Source organism: Microtus ochrogaster, linkage group LG1, assembly GCF_000317375.1.
Source record: "Microtus ochrogaster isolate Prairie Vole_2 linkage group LG1, MicOch1.0, whole genome shotgun sequence".
Classification (NCBI taxonomy): domain Eukaryota; kingdom Metazoa; phylum Chordata; class Mammalia; order Rodentia; family Cricetidae; genus Microtus; species Microtus ochrogaster.
In genome coordinates this window covers 42868835-42889092 of record NC_022027.1, presented here as the reverse complement: position 1 = coordinate 42889092, position 20258 = coordinate 42868835, and the positions used below count along the sequence as shown (strand labels likewise).

At 40.1% G+C, this 20258-nt stretch overlaps 1 protein-coding gene across 2 annotated transcripts in view; it reads left to right on the top strand.

Moving 5' to 3' along the window:
- The window catches only part of Adamts3 (ADAM metallopeptidase with thrombospondin type 1 motif 3), a 204922-nt gene that overhangs the window by 168395 nt on the left and 16269 nt on the right, over positions 1-20258 (top strand). Inside the window, exons 7-17 of one of the 2 annotated variants that reach the window (XM_005359465.3) lie at positions 567-723; positions 1394-1499; positions 1870-2013; positions 2550-2682; positions 3829-3942; positions 5955-6100; positions 7218-7393; positions 8512-8645; positions 12254-12377; positions 14403-14486; positions 17428-17591. In XM_005359465.3, coding sequence (XP_005359522.1) covers positions 567-723; positions 1394-1499; positions 1870-2013; positions 2550-2682; positions 3829-3942; positions 5955-6100; positions 7218-7393; positions 8512-8645; positions 12254-12377; positions 14403-14486; positions 17428-17591 — 1482 coding nt within the window. Of the gene's footprint in view, positions 1-566; positions 724-1393; positions 1500-1869; positions 2014-2549; positions 2683-3828; positions 3943-5954; positions 6101-7217; positions 7394-8511; positions 8646-12253; positions 12378-14402; positions 14487-15671; positions 15753-17427; positions 17592-20258 lie in introns of both variants that reach the window. The other variant, XM_005359466.3, reaches the window with a different exon arrangement.

Sequence of the window (20258 nt, the reverse complement as noted above, 5' to 3'; positions counted from 1 at the left end):
ACCCACAGCAGCTATCATACAAGAGGCCAAACCCTGTCATTTCATGAGGCTAAAGCCCATTTTCCCCATGGTGAAGCTGATTTAATTTGACTGTACCCCGTACACTAAAGTTTAACCAGTTTTGCCAAATCTCGAAATAACTTATTTTCCTCCCACATACTGATGTTTATTTCTGGACCAAGAGAATACACAAAATTCTTAACTAAGAACTTTGACTTTCCTATCTCTGGAAAGAATTTCCATGCAAGAATATTTCCCAGTATTTTTGCTTTAATGTGTGAAATCTAAAATTTGAACAGAATCAATAAATATTTTAGATGTCTAAAATTCTCCCCCAAATGATTAATGCTGAGTGACTTCAGAGTGGTAAACCCTGACTCAAATGTTGCTATGCATATATGTGGACTCTCACACAGGTAGCATAAAACCTCCCCACAGGGTCCTCGTAGGCTTTAAAATTCCCAAATCAAAAATGTATCCCCAAATAATATTTCTGAATCCTTGTTGAAATATTATCCCCAAATCCAAGTCACAAAAAGTGTGTTTACTGTATTCTTTCCTTTTAGTCTATCAGCCTCATAGAAAGGGGGAACCCATCCAGGAGCCTGGAGAATGTGTGCCGCTGGGCTTGCCAACAACAAAAACCTGATCCCAACCATGCTGAACACCACGATCATGCCATTTTCTTAACCAGGCAAGACTTTGGGCCTGCTGGAATGCAAGGTATTACTGTTGCTATGTAGAAGAAAAAAAAATAAGAGCCTGGGTTTTCAAAAAGAAATCCTAAGTCAGGCAAGTTGTATAGATGTTCATATTCCCCCACCACTTTCCGCCATCCACCAGCCAAGCGTACATTTTTCTCTCTGTTTCTGCCAGTGGCATTTTGTAGAATCCACAATGTTAAATGGCACTTAGACACCATAATAAATGATACTTGCCTTTAAAATAATGATTGCACGTTTGGGGTATGGAAGAGATGCTGTAACATTCAGTGTGATTTCCGCTAACTTCGGAATGAGAACGGCTCCTGCCAGCAAGCAATCTTTCTTCCAAAGTCAGCTTACATTTATCTAATAAACCCTGCTATAGGCTGTGGAGAAGGACTGATCCTTTTCTGTTCCACACTTGGGGGATTTCTGGCTCCATCCATGAGAACCAAGATGCAAAGGGCCATTGACTCAGAAAGACAAGGCCGAGATGGAAAGAACAGAATGGGAGCCCCAGGTGGTCCCTTCCCTCTTTCCCAAGAGGAGGTGGCTTACTGATAACAGAGAAATAATGCTGCCACTGTTGGCAGGAACACTGTCTTTTCCCCCCTAAGCAAAGACCCAGTACTAATTACAATGAGTTTTATATGTAAAATGGAAATAAAAGTGATTATCATTGTCTGCAGGATACGCTCCAGTCACAGGCATGTGCCACCCAGTGAGAAGTTGCACTCTGAATCATGAAGATGGGTTTTCATCTGCTTTTGTAGTAGCCCATGAAACTGGCCATGTGTAAGTTACTGCTGACAGCTATATAAGACAGTTTTTTCTTTACTTTTCCTCTGTTGTTCACACTTTAAGCAATGATGCCTGCCAGTGTGAGTTCTCATCCTTTGCCAAGAGTGAGGAGCTGAAACCCTGGAGGGTCCTGTGCAGAAACCCAATGAGTGTCTGGCCGGTCAACAATCCCATCCCTTTTATGGCTATAGAATGAGAAAGGCATTTCATTAGTCTGCTCTCACTTTCCATATCCGTGGTGTCTCCAGGGAAGCCATGTGGACTTTAGAAAGCATGTCTTTCCCAGCATGTCTTGTGCAGAAAGGAAGGAAGTCCGAGCCACGGTCCTGCAGTGATTACCCATGCGGTCTCCTTTGTGTTCTAGGTTGGGAATGGAGCATGACGGGCAAGGCAACAGGTGTGGCGACGAGACGGCCATGGGCAGCGTCATGGCGCCCCTGGTGCAAGCTGCTTTCCATCGCTACCACTGGTCCAGATGCAGTGGCCAGGAGTTGAAGAGATACATCCAGTATGTGCCTCGCTGCATGTCATGCCCTGCTGCATAGGCTACACACATGACATCAGAGGTGTTGACCCAAAAGTTTCTATAATGTCATATGATGGTATAAACCCTGAACTTAAGTATAGTCCTGTCTGAGATGGGGTTTCACTGGGGTAGGTTCCTAGTGACTGATGGTCAGGCTTGAGCTGAGGATGGAGACAGGGTGCTTGTACGGTGTCCGCTTTTAACCCTGTTCATGCCCTGAAGTCCTACTGTGCAGATGTTGCGGTCTGCCCTGCCACCATTCATATAGGTTCACTTAGTGACATGAATACAGCTGCCACAGGTTCCCTATATCCCAGAGTTGTGCTTGATTTACCTTCCTGGAACTAGTAAAGATGAAAGACAAGTTGATAAAACCAAAAACTGTAGAACCATGTTTCTGGGAACCTGCTGCACGAGCTGACAGAACCCCAGAGTATTTGAGCCAAGAGACTTTTTCCCCTTTAAGGCCTGATTTCAACAATGAGAACTTAAATGTACTGAATGTTTTGTCTTTGCAGCTCCTACGACTGTCTCCTTGATGACCCCTTTGAACATGACTGGCCCAAACTCCCAGAACTTCCTGGAATAAATTATTCCATGGATGAGCAATGCCGTTTCGATTTTGGTGTTGGTTACAAAATGTGCACTGCGGTATGTGACCTCTGTCAAATGAGGTGGCTTATCTTCAAAGCTGTTTGTGTAGCTCCTTTGGGGTGGACTTTGCAAACTCATTGGTACAAGTGTGACAATATCTACAGTTATCTTGTATTTGCTCTGATGATTTAGCTAAACTAGATTCCTTGGGCATGCAGCCTTAATTAATCCTCATGAGAGAAGAGATAGGGGAGATCATAGGCTTTCATTATTCTTATAATTTTTACTTTTTGATATTATAATTACATCATTGCCTCCTCCCCTTTTCTCCATCCAAAGCCTCCCAAATACATCTTCATGCTCTTTTTCAAGTTTATAGCTTTCTAAATCAAAAGTTCTTGTTACAGATATATACCTGTATGTGTGTGTGCACAGAACAGATGCACACACACATTGCAGAAGTAGGGGCAGAAAGATTGAAAGGCTTTTACTTTTAGAAAGAAAAAGCCAAGGTTGCCGGGGTTCTAACCCTGCTGAAGCCATCTACTGACACCTGGTAAACAGGAAGCTAGCTGGACTGACGGAGGCTCTCCAGCTCAGAGCCTTGTGTCCCATTCCTCCTCTGGTTTTCCTTTCCTTCAGAGGTGACATTGAGATCTCCTACAGCCAGTATTCTGCATGTTTGCGGCTATAGGAAATGGCTGTGGAACGTGAAAGTGTGTGGTGGTACATGCCTGGAATCCCAGCACTCAGAGGCTGAGGTGGGAGGATCATGAGATTGAATCCAGGTCCAGCTACTTAGTGCAGTCAGGACCGGCCTGGGCTATAAAATGAAACTCTGCTTTGGGTGGTTTTACTGTCTAGGAGTTAGACACCGTGATATGGATGTCAGATGGATCAGGTCAGATGGAGCAGGTCAGATCTGACACTAGAACCATAAACTTGAGTACCACATGTGACATCTCTGGTTTATTTTTTCTTGTATCTGAAGTGTGGATAATGATCGTATTTACCTCTTATAGCTTAGGTGAGGATCAAATGTGCTGATGTGGCTTGTACACTTAGCACAGTGCAGGCTGTCACACTGTCGGTGCTACTCCAGCACTCGACCACAGTGCTTATGAGGAAAGTGTGTGCAGGATATGGCTGACAAATGACCCACTCTCTGAAAGGTCTCTGCTGGCATGCTTCTTTCTCTTCCAGTTCCGAACCTTTGACCCATGCAAACAGCTGTGGTGCAGTCATCCCGACAACCCCTACTTCTGTAAGACTAAGAAGGGGCCCCCACTCGACGGAACCGAGTGTGCTGCTGGGAAGGTGAGTGTGTCTGCTTGTGACTACGCTTCATCATGCGCTGCACGGGGACCTTCCAAAGCTCAGTGAACGATGCCTACTGCTGGACAGTTTCCCTTCTGTGGCTGCTACCACCAACGGCCACAAAGGTGATGGTTTGAAACACTGGAAGTCAGTTCAGTAATAGCCGTGGAGGACAAGAGTGAGTTATCCTGAGGTGAAGAAGCCCAATGTGGACAGGGTTGTGTTCTTGCATGGACTGAGTCTTTTCGTGATGTTTTGATCCTACCTGGATACCTCAGAATCATCTCCTGAACTTGAAATCTTTAACTTAATCATGCTTGCAAAAATCTTTTACTAAATAAGGTCACCTTCACCGGCCCAGACATTAGGGACTTTTAATACTGGGAGGACCAGACCATTTGGATAAGTGTGGCCAAAAGGACAGACAGTAGGGACAGCAGATCTCTGGCCCCTGCTAGTGGTATCTGATTTACTTGCTGGCATGGCATCCCTTGTGAAAGTTGCCCAGAAATAAAGGCATGTGAATTTATACAGAAGATTTGGCCTCACTCCTGGGGGAAGGATGCCTGAAGGTTTTAAATCTCAGCCCTTGTAGATGGGACTGAATGCTTAGAAACTGGCTGGATGCCAAGGTGTGCTTCTCTTAAGGGCAGCGAGCCCAAAACAAAGGCATGCTAAGAACGCAACTTGAAGAGCCTTGACTAGGCTGGAAGTAATACATTGTAGATAGGACCAAATGCTGACAGGAAAGATTAATGCAACTTTTACCTTTTTAAAAGGTTGATTTCAAACATACAGAAACTGATCTTACAGGAAATATGCATACAAGTAAAAACCTGTCATGACAAGCACTTACATTTTGTCCGGCACCATGACAGCTACACTATATATAGAGTCTTGCTTTGGGAAGAGGTAGCAAACAAATTTCCAACTAAAATTAAGAGCAATAGTGAGTAGAATTATTTTGGTTTATTAAAAAGTTAAGGTATAGTAGATTTTAACATCCGACTTCCCTACATACAATTGGGTTATATTATATTTAAATGTATAAAGAAAGTTTTTTAAAAAAACTTTTTTATCTATAGTATTATACAAAATGCAATTGAAAGTTTTAGAAAGAAAATAATCTATTCCCTTAGAATGCTTACATGCTAAATGCTAAGGATTGTTATCATGGAATCTCTGGGGCATCATGGCTGTATTAACCCCACTTAGTTCTTGGATACATGTTGCTCCCTAAACAATTCATGAATTTTTACATACCTCAATTTTGGTTACCTAAAAGGTAAACATCATTATTTAACTTATTTCTTTGATCTATAAATTAATATTTTATAAAGTTAAATGTACTTTGAAAGCTGAATATAGTTTTTACTAACTTTAGTTAATTCTTTTTTAAGTGGAGACACAGTTGCAGGCCATTGTTTTGAAAGGGGTCATGTTAGCATCCAGAAACTGAGCGTCAGCTAAGCAGGGAGAAGTGAAGCAGAGAGAGGAGGAGGTCTGCTGGCCAGGCTGGACAGTCATGTGTCCTCTCAAAACTTACCTGAGTAAATGTTATTTTCCTTTTTTAAAAGAAGATTTATTAATGTATGTGTATCTGAGTCTGTATACGGCATGTATGTATGTATATGTGAGTGAATGCCCAGTGTCTGTACAGTACAGACAGAGGACAGTAAGGGCATCTGATCCCCTGGACTTGGAATTACAGGTGGTTGTGAGCCACCCGATGTGGACTCTGGGAACAGACCTCAGATCATCTGTGAGAGAGCAGTGAACACTCTTAACCAATGAGCCCTCTCTCCAGCCCCAAATGTATAGCTTTAATCTTATTCTAAAAACTGTGAATTTAAGTTATCCTTCTGGTAGGATACCTTTGTGCAGCAAATGCCCGTGGGTACTTTAAATCAGATTTAACTGGAGGGAGAACAGAGAGTTGAAGACCTTCACATGAGTGTCTCTTGCATAGCACTTTCGGTGGCCTTCATAATTATAGTTTTTGTTTCCCCAAGTGGTGCTATAAAGGGCACTGCATGTGGAAGAATGCCAATCAACAAAAGCAAGATGGCAACTGGGGGTCATGGACCAAGTTTGGCTCCTGCTCCAGGACGTGTGGAACTGGTGTACGGTTTAGAACACGCCAGTGCAATAACCCCACGTGAGTATACCCTGCACTTCCTGTTGCTTTCCCATAGACCAGAAGTGATTCCATGTTCTGCTGTTAGTGTCTTTCCTTCTCTTATCCTGGGTAAAAAATAGAAAATGCAAAAAGATAGTATTCACAATTCACAAGACCGCATCTTTTTCATTAATGTTCTCAAGGTGTAGAGTTTTTAGTAATATAGAAGAGACATGCAAATGAAGAGGACAGATGTTTTGAAGAACTTGATGTTTGGAACTATTAGGGGGTTGAGCTGAGAGTAGATACTGTGTGCCCTCTAAGCTCTGAGGTGTACATAAAGAAGCAAAGGGCTTTCAGTGGAAGAATTACTAATAACCTCAACTAAATTCCAAAAGGCAGGTCCAACTGCTTCAAGGTAGACAAACAGAAAGATGGTGGCAGGGACCATGAGAAGAAAAGACATTCATTCAATCAGACAAAATTCATACGAGTCAAGAAAAAGTAATGGAATTATTCAACTTTGATATGCTAACTTGTCCAGTGGGGGCTTAACCCATGAGCAGCCCCTTCTCTGCTCTGGGAGAGGGATAGCTCTGAGCAGGCCTTTAATAAAGACTACCGGTGGCTGCACACTGCCTTCACAAGAAGAAAGGATGCTGTATCAGAAATAACAATACACTCAAAAGCATGATAGTAAGAGTTACAGGTTCACCACAAGCCACAGACTATCCTAAGAGCTTTAAATACGCCATCCCATTGCATCCTTACCACTTCCTTGCTTGGAAAACCATTCCGTTTTGCTTTTGACATAAGAGGAAGTAGAGACACAGGACTATATGCTCAACCTTTGAGCTGCACCTGCATAGTTTATACAAGATAGAAAATATCATTTTCTCGGGTTATGTGTCTACTTTCCATCTTTGTATATTTTCGGCATGAATGAAACATACCATTTGAGTGAGGTTGTGTTTGGGGGTCTTCAACCCTCGGTGGAGAGAGCAGTGTGTGTTCGGAGACACTAGACACTGGAAACAAGCATTCAGCCTGTGCTGGCAGCTCAGGCGTGCTGGCTCTTTGCCAGAAGCACTGCGTCTGTGAGCCCGAGCCGCTGGGCCACAGCCAGCCAGCCTTTGAAATGTTGTCTTTTCTCTAGGCCCATCAATGGCGGTCAGGATTGCCCTGGAGTTAATTTTGAGTACCAGCTTTGTAATACAGAAGAATGCCAAAAGCACTTTGAGGACTTCAGGGCCCAGCAGTGCCAACAGCGTAACTCTCACTTTGAATACCAGAATACCAAACACCACTGGCTGCCGCACGAACATCCTGAGTGTAAGTAGACACCACACTTTTTTCCTGCTGTGCTGATGGTCACTTCGTGTTTCGGCTTTGCTGACACCAAGCCCTTGTCCTCTGGAGTCTACGGTGGTAGCATAGGAAGAGGGGTACTTACAGAGGCAAGTCATTCCAGGTTCCCAAGAGTCAGGCTAAAGAGTTTCTTTCTCCTGAGAGGTGGGGATTGTGGCAGACGTGGTATCTGGCCAGCAGCCCTGTCACCACCACCATGGGAAATGACAGTGAATCACATGATTCAGGTGAACTCTTCAAGTAAGAAATAACCACAGAAGAGGAAAATAGTTCATTTACAGCTAAGTCAAGAGGAAAACAAAAAAAGAACCAAACAAAACAAAAGCAAGATGGTCATTTGTTAAAAGAAATATACTATGTAGCCTTTTTCTAAACTAGTTATTAAAAATACTCTTAGAAATTTTCTTCTAATGTTTGAAGTATTCCCATTAAATTCTGGGTTTGATAGTATCAGAGATTTCAGTTTGAGCCTATTTCTGCTAGGTTGATCAATGAATATATGCCACTGAATTTTACTGAGTGCTGTTAGAAAGGAAATGTAAGCATGGATAGGTCAAAGTTGAACACTTTAGAATAGATGCATTATTTTCTAATTTACTTTAGTGAAGTTAGTCACTTGGATTATCAAATTAAGTCGATCCTACGAAGGACACAGATATCAGCTGGGTGGTAGGGCGAGACCAAAGACTAAAGCAGTCAGTGTTGAGAATGATACTGAAGGGAAACTGGCTTTGAATCAAAGTTTACTAAAAAGCAAATGTAGGTGACATCAAGGCTTGCCACCATAACCTGTCTCGGGTAGTCTCGGTCTATACTTGACTGATACCCCTATTTCAACAGAACCTCTTATCTCAACAATAGCCCAGTTTAGAAGACATAAAATAGCTAATCATTCACATGTAAACAAACATGCATGGTGGTGTCATCTACTCCCCATTTTATTCATCCAGTACTTCATTTGGGTTTTCAGGCATCCATATTGCCATGTTTTATCTTAAAAATAAACTGCTAATATTAATAAGTATGCTGGTCAAGCATTTTATTTTATGAGAATAACTAATTTAAGCCTGCCTCTTATGCAGCCAAGAAAAGATGCCACCTTTACTGCCAATCCAAAGAGACTGGGGATGTTGCTTACATGAAGCAGCTGGTGCACGACGGAACGCGCTGCTCCTACAAAGATCCATACAGCATCTGCGTGCGCGGAGAGTGTGTGGTGAGTCAGGCTGCTGCCTCCCTAGCATCCCCACGGTGCCCTGCAGTTCTACCTTTACCATCACTCAGAGGCATGTCTGAAACTGTTTTCGACAGCTTTGTTTGTCTCCCAGCGTAGCACTGGCTGGCCTGGTACTCACTGTGCAGGCTGGCTTCAGACTCGGAGAGATCTGCCTATCTCTGCTGTCCGAGTGCTGGGATTCAAAGCATGTACCACCCCACCCAGCTCTCAATTCATTCTTATTTGTATGGTAACATTGCAGTGGCTGTCTTTAAAGCATTCAGAATAATTAGAGAAATCGTGCTTACTTAAAATCAGTCTGGTCACTGCATGAATCAAGATGTAAGAACAGTTTTAATTACATTTGAGATGGCTAGATAGGTTTTCTAAGTAACTAATGCCTCTAGATTGAATTTCCAATCTAGAGGAACTGTATTGGTTTTAGTATTTTACTAGTGTCAGCCTACCTTTTATAAAAGACCTTTGTTTTCATAGAATTTCAACCTGCATATATTATTTTATCAGATCCACCCCTATTTCCCCTTTTTCCAGTTTTTCCTCTATCATCCCCACCACATTTCCCTCTCAACTTCATGTGTTCAGTTTTTTCCTTCTCAAACCCCCTACATGGGAGGTAGTTTGCATATCTTTAATCCCAGCACGCAGGAGACAGAGGTAGGCAGATCTCTGTGAGTTTGAGGCCAACCTGGTCTATAGAGTGAGTTCCAGAGCAAACAGAGCTACACAAAGAAACCCTGTCTTAGAAAAAAAAGGAAAAAAGAAAGAAAAGAAAAAATAAATGAAGGAAGGAAAGAGAGAGAAGAAGGAAGGAAGAAAGAAAGAAAGAAAGAAAGAAAGAAAGAAAGAAAGAAAGAAAGAAAGAAAAAGAATCAAACCGACTACATCCTCTTAGTACTGCCTGTGTTCATGGCTACAGTGCTTTTAATGCCTCGTGGATAGCTAGCTCTTCAGGGAGTCCCATTCCCTCCCCTAACAGCCATCAATTGCTAATAGCTCCTGAAATGGGGGGTGGAACTTAATGAACCCCACCCCATCCATGTGGAATTTTAGTTGCCTTGATATTTTGTGGGTCTTGTACATGCAGTCATCATCTCTTTGAGTTCATGCGTGTAGCAGCACTGTCATGTCTACCAAGTAATATTATACGACAGATATCCTTACTTCTGGCTCTTAGAATATCTCCAGCCATCTTCCACAATGATGGCTGAGTGTTGTCGGGCAGGGTGTGCTATAAATGTCCCATGTTGAGCTGAGCATTCTACAGCTTCTTTTTCTGTGGATATTGAGCAATTGTAGGGTCTCTGTTTTAATTGCCACCTATTGCAAAAGAAAACTTACCTGATTAGGGCTGAGAGCTGCACTAATCTTCTGGTTATAAAGACAAGAATTTTAGAGATGTTTTAATACTATGTCCATTTAGCAAAACAGTAGTGCTAGGTTCTCCCCTAGGGCTTATGATCTAGCCAGCCGTTGATTTTTGGTGCATTAAGTAATACCAGACATGAGCTCCATCTCATAGAGTGGACTTTACAAACAATCAGAAAGTGGCTGGTTACTCCCATATATTAGTGCCACTATTGCACTAGTGAGTGGGACTACCTTGCAGGGCAAGTCATTATTAGAGTCCACTGTTGGCTAAGATTGTGGAATGCTTTTCTCTCCCAGTAGCATAGAGCTGTGAAAATTAGCTTACAGGGATGGAGGTTCCATGCCAGCAGCAGCTTGATTTCCCAGTATTCTATGATGTACGTATGCAGTGTCTTCAGCAAAAGGGTCTTCCTACCAAATTCTGAAGGATAACTAAGAGAAATGGCAACAGCCTGTAATGTTTGGAGAGTAACTCGAAAAGAGGTAACCCTTTCCTGTCACTGTGTTTTTTATTTGATAGCTTGTGGTGTCTGAGGGAGGCAAGAATCCCCCCCATTATAAAACAGTTCTATGTAGGATGTATGTATGTATGTTACATTTTAGTTTAGAATACCATTTTGAATAAAAAAAATCTAATTCTAAGTTTATTTAAATGATTAATACAGAAATCTTCCAAATGACTATCTAAACGTACATACTGAATGCTATGCCAGAGCCAAAGTTGTAGGCAACAAAAAAAAGTTTTCTTGTCTCATTTAGTCTTTTTACAATGCAGTTCATTGTTTTTCATATTCAACTGCTACTGTAAATTATTCATATTAACTGGACCAGTGTTCCTAACATCATCCATTTCCTTTTCACTTAGCAGAATACCATAAAACCAGAAAAAGCCCTTGCTAAATGAGGTTAGGTGTTTTGGTCTATGGTTCTGGAGCTGGAAAGCCCAAGGTGTGATGATGGCATCTGTTGGGCCTCTTCCTGTCTTCCTGTTGTGTCGTCCATGCTAGAAGTTAGGAGGGAAAGAGAGAGACACTGGAAACTGAACAGAGGCAGGGTAGGACTTTTAGGACACCCCCTCTCTTGATAGCTATCCCATTTCTAGGACCTGAAAAAATTAGTTCATAGAAGCAGAGTCCTCAGCACCTAATCATGGCAGCTTTTTGTCTATTCCATCTTACTGTTTTGAGATAACATCTCACTCTATAGGCCAGGCTGCTTCCAAACTTACTGTGAGCCTCCTGCTTCAGCCTTCCCAGTGCTGAGCTGAAACAGATGGAAGCCCACACCTGACTTTTATTAGGCCCTACATCTCAACACTTTTGAATTGGGGATTAACTTTCCAACATAAACGGCTTGAGCATAGATATAAATGATAATAATGGAATGTTACTGTCATTATTTTAACTCCTACAGTATTTAGTATTAAATGTATGTCCATTCCCTGCCCATTTTCACATCCAACTTGCAAGCCCAATGGTATGGCAGGTACCACACTTACCTGAAAGTCCTGCCCAGTACAGAAAGGCTTCAGCTTTCACAGTTAACAGTGCTGAACTATTGACTGTGGAAATGTAAACTCAACCCAACCTTCAGGGCCTTGCACAACTTGTTCCTCACAGAGCTTTCACAGTCCTTGGCAGCGTGCAACACCCACCTTCTAGTGACTTCCACCTGTGTATAAATATTGATCTCTAAATTTTCATGAATGTAAAATTTCATAACTACTTGAATTTGTTCCAATTCAAAAATGCCTTCTCTGTTCCTTCAAGGTCCTGTGAGAGTGTCTACTATGTTGAAGAGCTTTATTTTGCATCCTAACTCATGTTTAAAAGATAACACTGTTTTACAACTCACCACATTACCGTATGCCTTTATGAACATGGAGAAAGCATTACGCTATTGATTTGTAGATTTTTCTCCCCAGAGTCAACTCATTTCTTTGCTTATAGATTTTGCTTGATGACGAGGACAATAATGTTGGGGAAATAAAGCTGGGAAAATGCTTTGTAAGAACAAAAATATTTATCAACTTATTGTCTAGACTATGATTCATTTTGTTATTTGACTTCACCCTAGTTCTTCAAAAATCTGGGGTCTGTGCAATCATAACTACAGTGGCAGTCGGGCGCAAGCTTGCTGGACATGTGCATCACCATGTGGGATGTTGCTTTCTACATGGCACATTGAAATTCACTGTGTTTAACATCTTTTCTCCCCAGAAAGTGGGCTGCGATAAGGAAATCGGTTCCAACAAGGTTGAGGATAAGTGCGGGGTCTGTGGAGGGGACAATTCCCACTGTCGAACTGTGAAGGGAACATTTACCAGAACACCCAGGAAACTTGGTAAGATGAGTGTTCTCCTGAATTAATACACTTTTGTGCTATTTGACATTTTGAGACATCTTTTAGACTTTCAGGTTTTTTTTTTTTCAATGAGCATCACAGAAATTAAAAGAGAAGGAAGACTGTATTTAATGTTTGAATAAAAGTTTCATGCTTAGGGGGAAAGCATGTGCTGTATGTTATCTGAATCTAACCAATGTGTATAAGACTAATGGATAATTTTGAATATATGTAGCACATAACTTATTATCTGGAAATGTAAAATGTTGTAAAACCTTAACTATAACTTTTAATGTTGTATCATTTTATTTATTTTTGTTGGAAAAGTGAGCAATTTTATCTTGGTATATTTATGGAGATAGCATCCATATATAGTATAATCTTTAACAGATTTTTTTAAACAAAATAGAGATATTGTATGGAAAAATGCAAAGAAAAAATAGAGATACAACAAAAAGTCTGAGGTATGATTGCTCCTGTGCGTGACCTTTGGTGCTCATTATATCACTTAACCTCAAGGTAAACATATACCAAAGCTCCACAACATGGAATAGAAAACTATCCTCATGCAATAGGTAATATGTAAAAATATTTTAGTTTCATAAATTATATAATTTCTATATAATGCATACAAACATTTATACAGTATAACAAATATTCATATATTTGAGGACTTATTGGGGAAATATTTCAGGAAATTTAGCAACTAAAGGTAAATATGAAATTGGCATGAAGATTCTCTTAAGTCTCTTATGGCATGATCAGAATAATATCTGATGGGCTGAGAGAGGACACAGAGAAATTTGGTTTGGTGCTGAGCATTGCTACACAGGTTAATAGCACTGACTGCTCTTCCAAAGGACCCGGGTTCTGTTCCCAGCACCCACATGGTGGCTCACAGCCTTCTGTAGCTCCAGTCCCGGGGATCCAGTGCCCGCTTCTCACCTGTGTGAGCAGTAGGCATGCAAGTGGTGAGCAGGCATACATGGAGGCAAAACACTCACACATATAAAATCATAAAATAACTAAATCTTCAAAAGAAGAATTTGGTTTAAGTGAATATAACTAATAGAGGAATGTATAAAAAGGTTCTGTTAGCCTTCGTCCAAATGGAGTAACCTTCATTGTCCATTTTTATACAAATTACACCCTGGCGAATTCTAGAATCAGATTTGCTCTGTGATGTGCCAGTTTTCAAATATGGTCCCCAGTCCTTAATGTCTTTGCTATTCTTTCATGATGAATTATAGGGGTTTATACTATGATAATTATTTGAAAGCAAATAATGCTACTTCTGGCTGGCTGTTTGCATTATTTTAGCAAAGTAAATGGAATTGAAGTCCAAATGTTACACTGTGGTTAGATTCACATATAATTCTCTCTGCACTGCTATGAGAGTATTGAATGTGCTTTGCATTCCTGAAGTTAAATTTATTTTTCTGTTTGGGGATGTGGAATCATTGGTTTTATTTTCAGGATGAATTAATGTAAGGAAAACCTTTTCTTGTACTGGGACAGTTCTTTCTGCATTTTGTTCACTAGAAGGACATGACACTTTTTTAGACCACCTCAAAAAGTTAGGCTAAACAAGAGTCAGAGTCAAAAGCACAGGTGAAGGGTCCCCTCGGTCACTCAGTCAATGTGGTCAGAGATAATCCAGCCTCGGTTCTTTTCGCGAATGTCCTTGTTGTCATGCCCTAGACTAATTAACCTTTTCCAACAGGCAAACACTTAAGCAAGAGATGCCATAAGGAGCTCGAGTTTCTGGAAAATGAAATCTGCAAGTATTCAACTTCAAATCACCTCCATCATTTTACATTCATGCTCAGTCTTCCTTTCATTGACTATTAACAGTTTATCGGCATTGGCTAACTACTGTAAAATGCATTTTTTTACTTGAAAATTTAAAGTTTCAGAACATATTTATAACTTCCCAATAAAATCTGTATGGCTCATGGGGTAGTCAATGAAACAGCAAGACTGATAAACGTGAAACCTCCACTAATTAACGACATTCTATTTAAGGGAAGACGAGAGGCGCGTTCGTTTTACCCAAAGGAGCTCGTAATATTTCTCTTGCTGAAACAAGAGAAACTAAAAATGTACTGGGTAAGTTGTAGCGCGCTGCAGAAAGACGGGCATTCATAAATGACCTCACACTGATGTGCACTCCTGGGCATCTTAAGCATGTTGCTTTTAACTGTTGCTTACTCAGGCAAACAGCCCAGCTCCTGTGTTGAGCGGAGCCTTAGGTTCAGGTGCTGAAAACCCTGACCCTAAACGACTACTACATGTACTTAGGACCCTAATAAATATTAGGTAAAAGCTGGGTACGTCTTCTTAGAGATAAATATTAGCTATACATATAAAATAACATTTTTTCCTGATTACTTCAGTAATTATATATTTCTATCTGGATTTCTTTTGACACAAATCCTGGATTACATGAACTGGATGCTCCATAACATACTAAAAGTTTAGCTTGCATAATTTCCTGTATTTGTTTTTATTTGAGACAGCATCTTCCCATACAGCTAATTTCAAACTCAATATCCTCCTGCCTCAGCTTCACAAATGCAAGGTTCTAGACAGGTATCACCTCACCTGGACATGACTCATTTACTGGTACTGGCCATGAGATATAACATATCTGCCTCTCAGTTTGTAAGTGCTACTTAATATTACCATAAGCCCTAAACTTATATCAAAATTTTTCCTATAAGAATATAAAGTTCCAATAGTCAATTTTAGGCTATTAATTTACTTTTTAGTAATTATTAGTTATCTAAGGCTAATTTATAATTCATGACTTAGAAGATTGAGGGTAGAGCAGTACATAATACACACTTGCATTCAGTTTCTCTATAAATATTTCTTTAAAGTGGGACTATAAATATTAACAGCATTTCAATACATGGAAGCTTAGCTATTTGTAGTGCCATAGGTTTTCATAGCAATATTTAGGCTAAAGGGATATCTCAAGGTTACCATGTAACAACTTTTATTAAAACTACTACTTTAAAAGGCAGCTATAAAAACTGGAGTAACACAGGGCAACTCAGGAAATCATAACTGTTTGCCTGAACTGTTGATGCAACTCATAGGTCAACACTAACTGTGAATTTTCCTCATGCAAGATGCTTCAGAGCTGTAGCGATAGTTTCTGAGATGCACACCCTGTAGTTTATGGATGCCCTCTTCTGCACGTGGGAGCCGGAAGGGTGCAGTGCCAGACTAACCATAGTGTCGCCTTTCTTTTCTCTGCTTCCTCCACTTTTCACCGCGCGTTCAAAGGGTACCTTAAGATGTTTGATATCCCCCCTGGGGCTAGACATGTGTTAGTCCAAGAAGACGAGGCTTCTCCTCATGTTCTTGGTAAGTGCTTTTGTCTGCCAGCGCTGCTTTTCCATGTATATAAACATGAAATGTCAAAGACACTCCACATGGGGATATGCATATGCATGTATGTGCATTCTACATTCTATACATGCAAGAATGAGGATTATATAGAAATTCATTAGTTGGATAGTATATGAAGTTTAATTATTTCTCCTATTTTTATATTAAAGCAAATATCTGAAACTAAAACTTCAGTTTTTGGTAGAAATGGGATTGGTTCATAACTCCTGAGAAAATTTTTACAAGTTTGTATTTATTAATCATTCTTTTCTCTGAATTAGGGGGTGATAAAAAAATAACATGTACCATTAAGAGAAGGCAATAGAAAAATTTATCATTTTCTCATTATAGATGTTTGTGAGCCACTATGTGGTTGCTGGGAATTAAATTCAGGACCTCTGGAAGAGCAGCCAGAGGTCTTAACCACTGGTCCATCTCTCCAACCACAAATTTATCATTTATATGTTGAAAATGACTGATGGATAGTTTTATATAGATTTTGAATAGTTTTTATAAATTTCAAATTCTTTGTAAATCTGCCACAGGAGAATTTTGCTGTTCCAATGTTAATTTTCCCTAGTAGCTGGAAACTGTCCCTTTTTGATCGGCACTTGTGTGGTTGATTATGATTTGTGTGGTTGATTATGATTTCTGTTATTTTTCTCTTATGGGAAAAATAATACCGAATGCCCGTGGAAGCAGTTTCCAAGCACAGCTCATGCTGGAGCTTGAGCTCTGTGCCTGTTTCTGCACCGAAAGTTTGCGCAACTCCAGGAAATTTTGTAGCAAATGGTTTTTTATTCACATGTGACATCTTAAAAGTCTTTTTTGTTGTGGTAGTTCAAGAGTTACTTAAATTACATTCCCTGTCAGATGGCATAACATACAAGCCTTTGCTCAGAGTTCTTCCCCTAGTTTTTAAATTCCTTATTGTTCATGCTAGAATTCAGATTATTCTTGGAATAGTTATCTTAAAAGCTTGAGAAATAAATATGCAATAAATGGTTTTAACTAATTTTTTTCAGTGATGTGAGAATTAGGAAATGTTTTCTCTCACTTACTGATAGAAAAAACCAAAAGGTACAAGGAGTCTATTATTTTTCCCATGAGAGAAGTATTGCACACTGTAACAACAGATCTGTAATGAATTAAGAACTCTATCAATAATAAACATCCTTTTCTAGAAGTAGCAACTGCAGAGTAGTCTGGGAATTTTACTGCCAGCAGAAAAACTATTGGCCTGGAACTCAGTTCGGCTCTTTAGGGTGGCTATCAGTATTTTACCATTCTTGAGACAGTTTGCGTTGACAAGGTATCTATTATATCCAGAGTCCCAGCTTCCAAGGAAATGTATAGAATGAGTGGGCTAATCTCTTTGACAATGTTTCCAAATGGGAATATTTGCAAACATTATGTTTTCCCCTTTTAGCCATTTTTATCTATTTAACACAGTAGCAATGCTTCTCAATGGTTTACATGCTTAATGAAGGGAGTAAGGAAACTCTAAGAACTAACGTTCATTTTGACTGCTTGATACTAATAAGGCAGAGGAGTCACTGGTTTTTCTTAGTAAAAATGGGGGAAATCTGCTGTGGCTCATCCTCACTGCCGTAGGATAAATGTGTGCCCTCACTCATTTTCTTTTGTTTAGCTATTAAGAACCAAGCCACGGGTCACTACATTTTAAATGGCAAAGGGGAGGAAGCCAAGTCGCGGACCTTCATAGATCTTGGTGTAGAGTGGGATTACAACATTGAAGATGACATTGAAACTCTCCACACGGATGGGCCCCTACATGACCCCGTTATTGTTCTGGTACGTGCCATGCAACATGTATATACTTGATTTTGTTTATAATTTTATAATTTAACTTACCTGAAAACATGCTCAGTTAAAATATATGACTGAATATTCTCTTGGTTTTTTTTGTAATTCTATTTATGTCTCCCTGTTCTGTTTGTAACATTCTCATACAGTTTAATAAGTCTATTTTCTTCAAATAATTTACATTTAGTTGCAAACTTACTATTTTTGATGTCCCCTTTAATGCACGATTCTTTACCTTCTATATGGAAAAATTCCTTTGGCAGTTTTTGTGGTATAAGCGTATCATCAATGAGTTTTCACAGCAGCATTCAAATTACCAAAATGCCAGTATTTCCTCCTCATTCTTGAAAGATACCTAAAAGAAGTATAAAATTAGGGTATTACCAGTTTTGTGATTTTTTATTTAGAGATGCCTTTGTATTTACTCACTGTATAAACATGTTATCTATAATATACAATGAATCTCTAATACATCGAGAATTCTATATCAGCAGGTTTTCTAACTATAAAAGCAGGTGATGTGGTTTAAGATGTAAACCAGAAAATTTTACCAGAATTCTATCAGAAAAGCCAACGGCATGAAAATCTGTTATTTATTTAGTTAACCATTGGTGTTTTTACAATGCTAAATAGATATAAAGAAGTCATTGTGTTATATATATGCTATACTAACAAATTATGTTAACTATTGGAGAATTGTTGCCTGCAGGAACCTAGAGGGAGCTGAGGGCTTATCAATGAGAAAGATCTGACTACCTGCAGTGGATGCACACATGAGCTTATTTTATGGGTGTATGAACATGCAGTCACAGCCCTGAGGAGGGGTCTGCCTGCCTAGGACACTCACTCAGTAGCCCCTTGGGAATCTGTCCTGAGAACTCTTGTGGAAAGTGCAGATTCCTTATAGCCATGGGTCATGTGCAGATGCAGCCAATAGGGGGTGCTGTAACATAATATATACGGAGCAGGCAGCTTCTATGTGGTCCTGAACAGAACAGAAAAGGCCTAATAAAGTACACGGAATTATAGAAAGATAAGATGGAAACAAATGAGTGATAATGTTCAAAACTTGTGAGGAAATAATTATCTCCAGAACTTCTGAAAGTTGTGTGTGAAATACATTTAAAACAGCTGGAAATATAAAAACTGTCGAAAGTGTCAGCGCTCCAGAGGAAGGCTCCCCTGGGAAAGTCCGCAACTGAATTCTTAGTAAAGAGCAGGCGTGTTTTCCTCGTGGCCAGAACCTTTGTCTACTAGACTCCATTATTTATTTTCTCGTTTCTATGAGAACTCTGAATATTGTGCTACTTTTTAAGAGGATTTTATTTTATATATATATATATATATATGAAATTACTGTTTTTGTCATGATTTTCCACATCATTGTACTATTCTCATAGACGCCCCCATTACCCATCTTCGCTTCTTTCTACAGTTGGTCCCTTTCTGCTCTAGCCTGATTCCTGTTTTCACTTTACAGATACACACCTGTTTTAAGACTGAACATGCAATGTCTGACTTACTTCCCCCCTCCAAGTACACACCGCCTGTTCCCCTTCCCTCTGGAGGCCTTCCTCCCATCATACTCCCCCTCCACTTTCAATTCATTTATACATATAATAACAACTTTCCTGCGTGTGAGAAATGAGAAGCACGCGTGCAAGACTTGACTTTCTGAGCCTGGCTTTTTTCACTTAGCATGCTCACCACTTGTATGCATTTTGCTGCAGATGCCATAAGTTCATTCTTTTTTTTTTTTTGCAAGTCGCAAGAGGTTTATTGAGTAGACACAGGCACCTGCGGGCAGCAAGATCTCTCGGAAGACTTGCGCACCTGCCAACTGGAGGGCGGGCTTTTTATAGGGAAGAGCAAAAAGCAAGTTTTACAGAAGCAAAAGCGTGGTTATCGGTTGATCCGGAATGCGGCAGGGGTCAGCAAAAAGCAAGTTTACAGAAGCAAAAGCATGGTTATCGGAATGAGGCGGGGGGCATGACTGTTCCTATCTTATAGATATCCTGTTTTGCAGTCAACCTGCTTTGTTGATGTCCTATCTTACCTATCTTATTGACATCCTGCCTTGCAATCTTTCTATCTCAAAGACATTCTGCTTCCTTAAGCACATGGGATGTTCTTACGAGAGCAGGCTGGCTGCTGATCTGGAGAATATTTTATTTTAAAGCAAACAGGATGTTCCCCTGGGAGCATGCTAGCCGCGGGTTTTGAGGAGGGGGTCTGTAGGGTCTTTCACCATTACTTAAATTAAATCACAATTCCCTGAATTGTGTCCCTCAGACGTTTGTCTCAGCAATAAAAAACAACTAAAATATCTACACAGTCTAAAAAAAAAATAGCTCTGAAGGCAGTGAATGGATGAAAACACGTTATATGCACACGGTGGACTATCGCCTGGCAGGGAAAAAAACGGACTCCTGGGTTACATAACAATTAGAATAATTCCGAGCGCATTACCTGACAGAAAGAAACCAGACCTGTAATGGTGAAAGACCCATAAGTTCATTCTTAATGCCTGGATAAAACCCCAATTTCATATAAACCACAGTTTCTTTATCTGGTCATCTGTTGATGGGCTTCTAAGTTGGTTTCATATTATGAATAATACTGCTCTAAACATGGATATGCAGGTACCTCATAGTA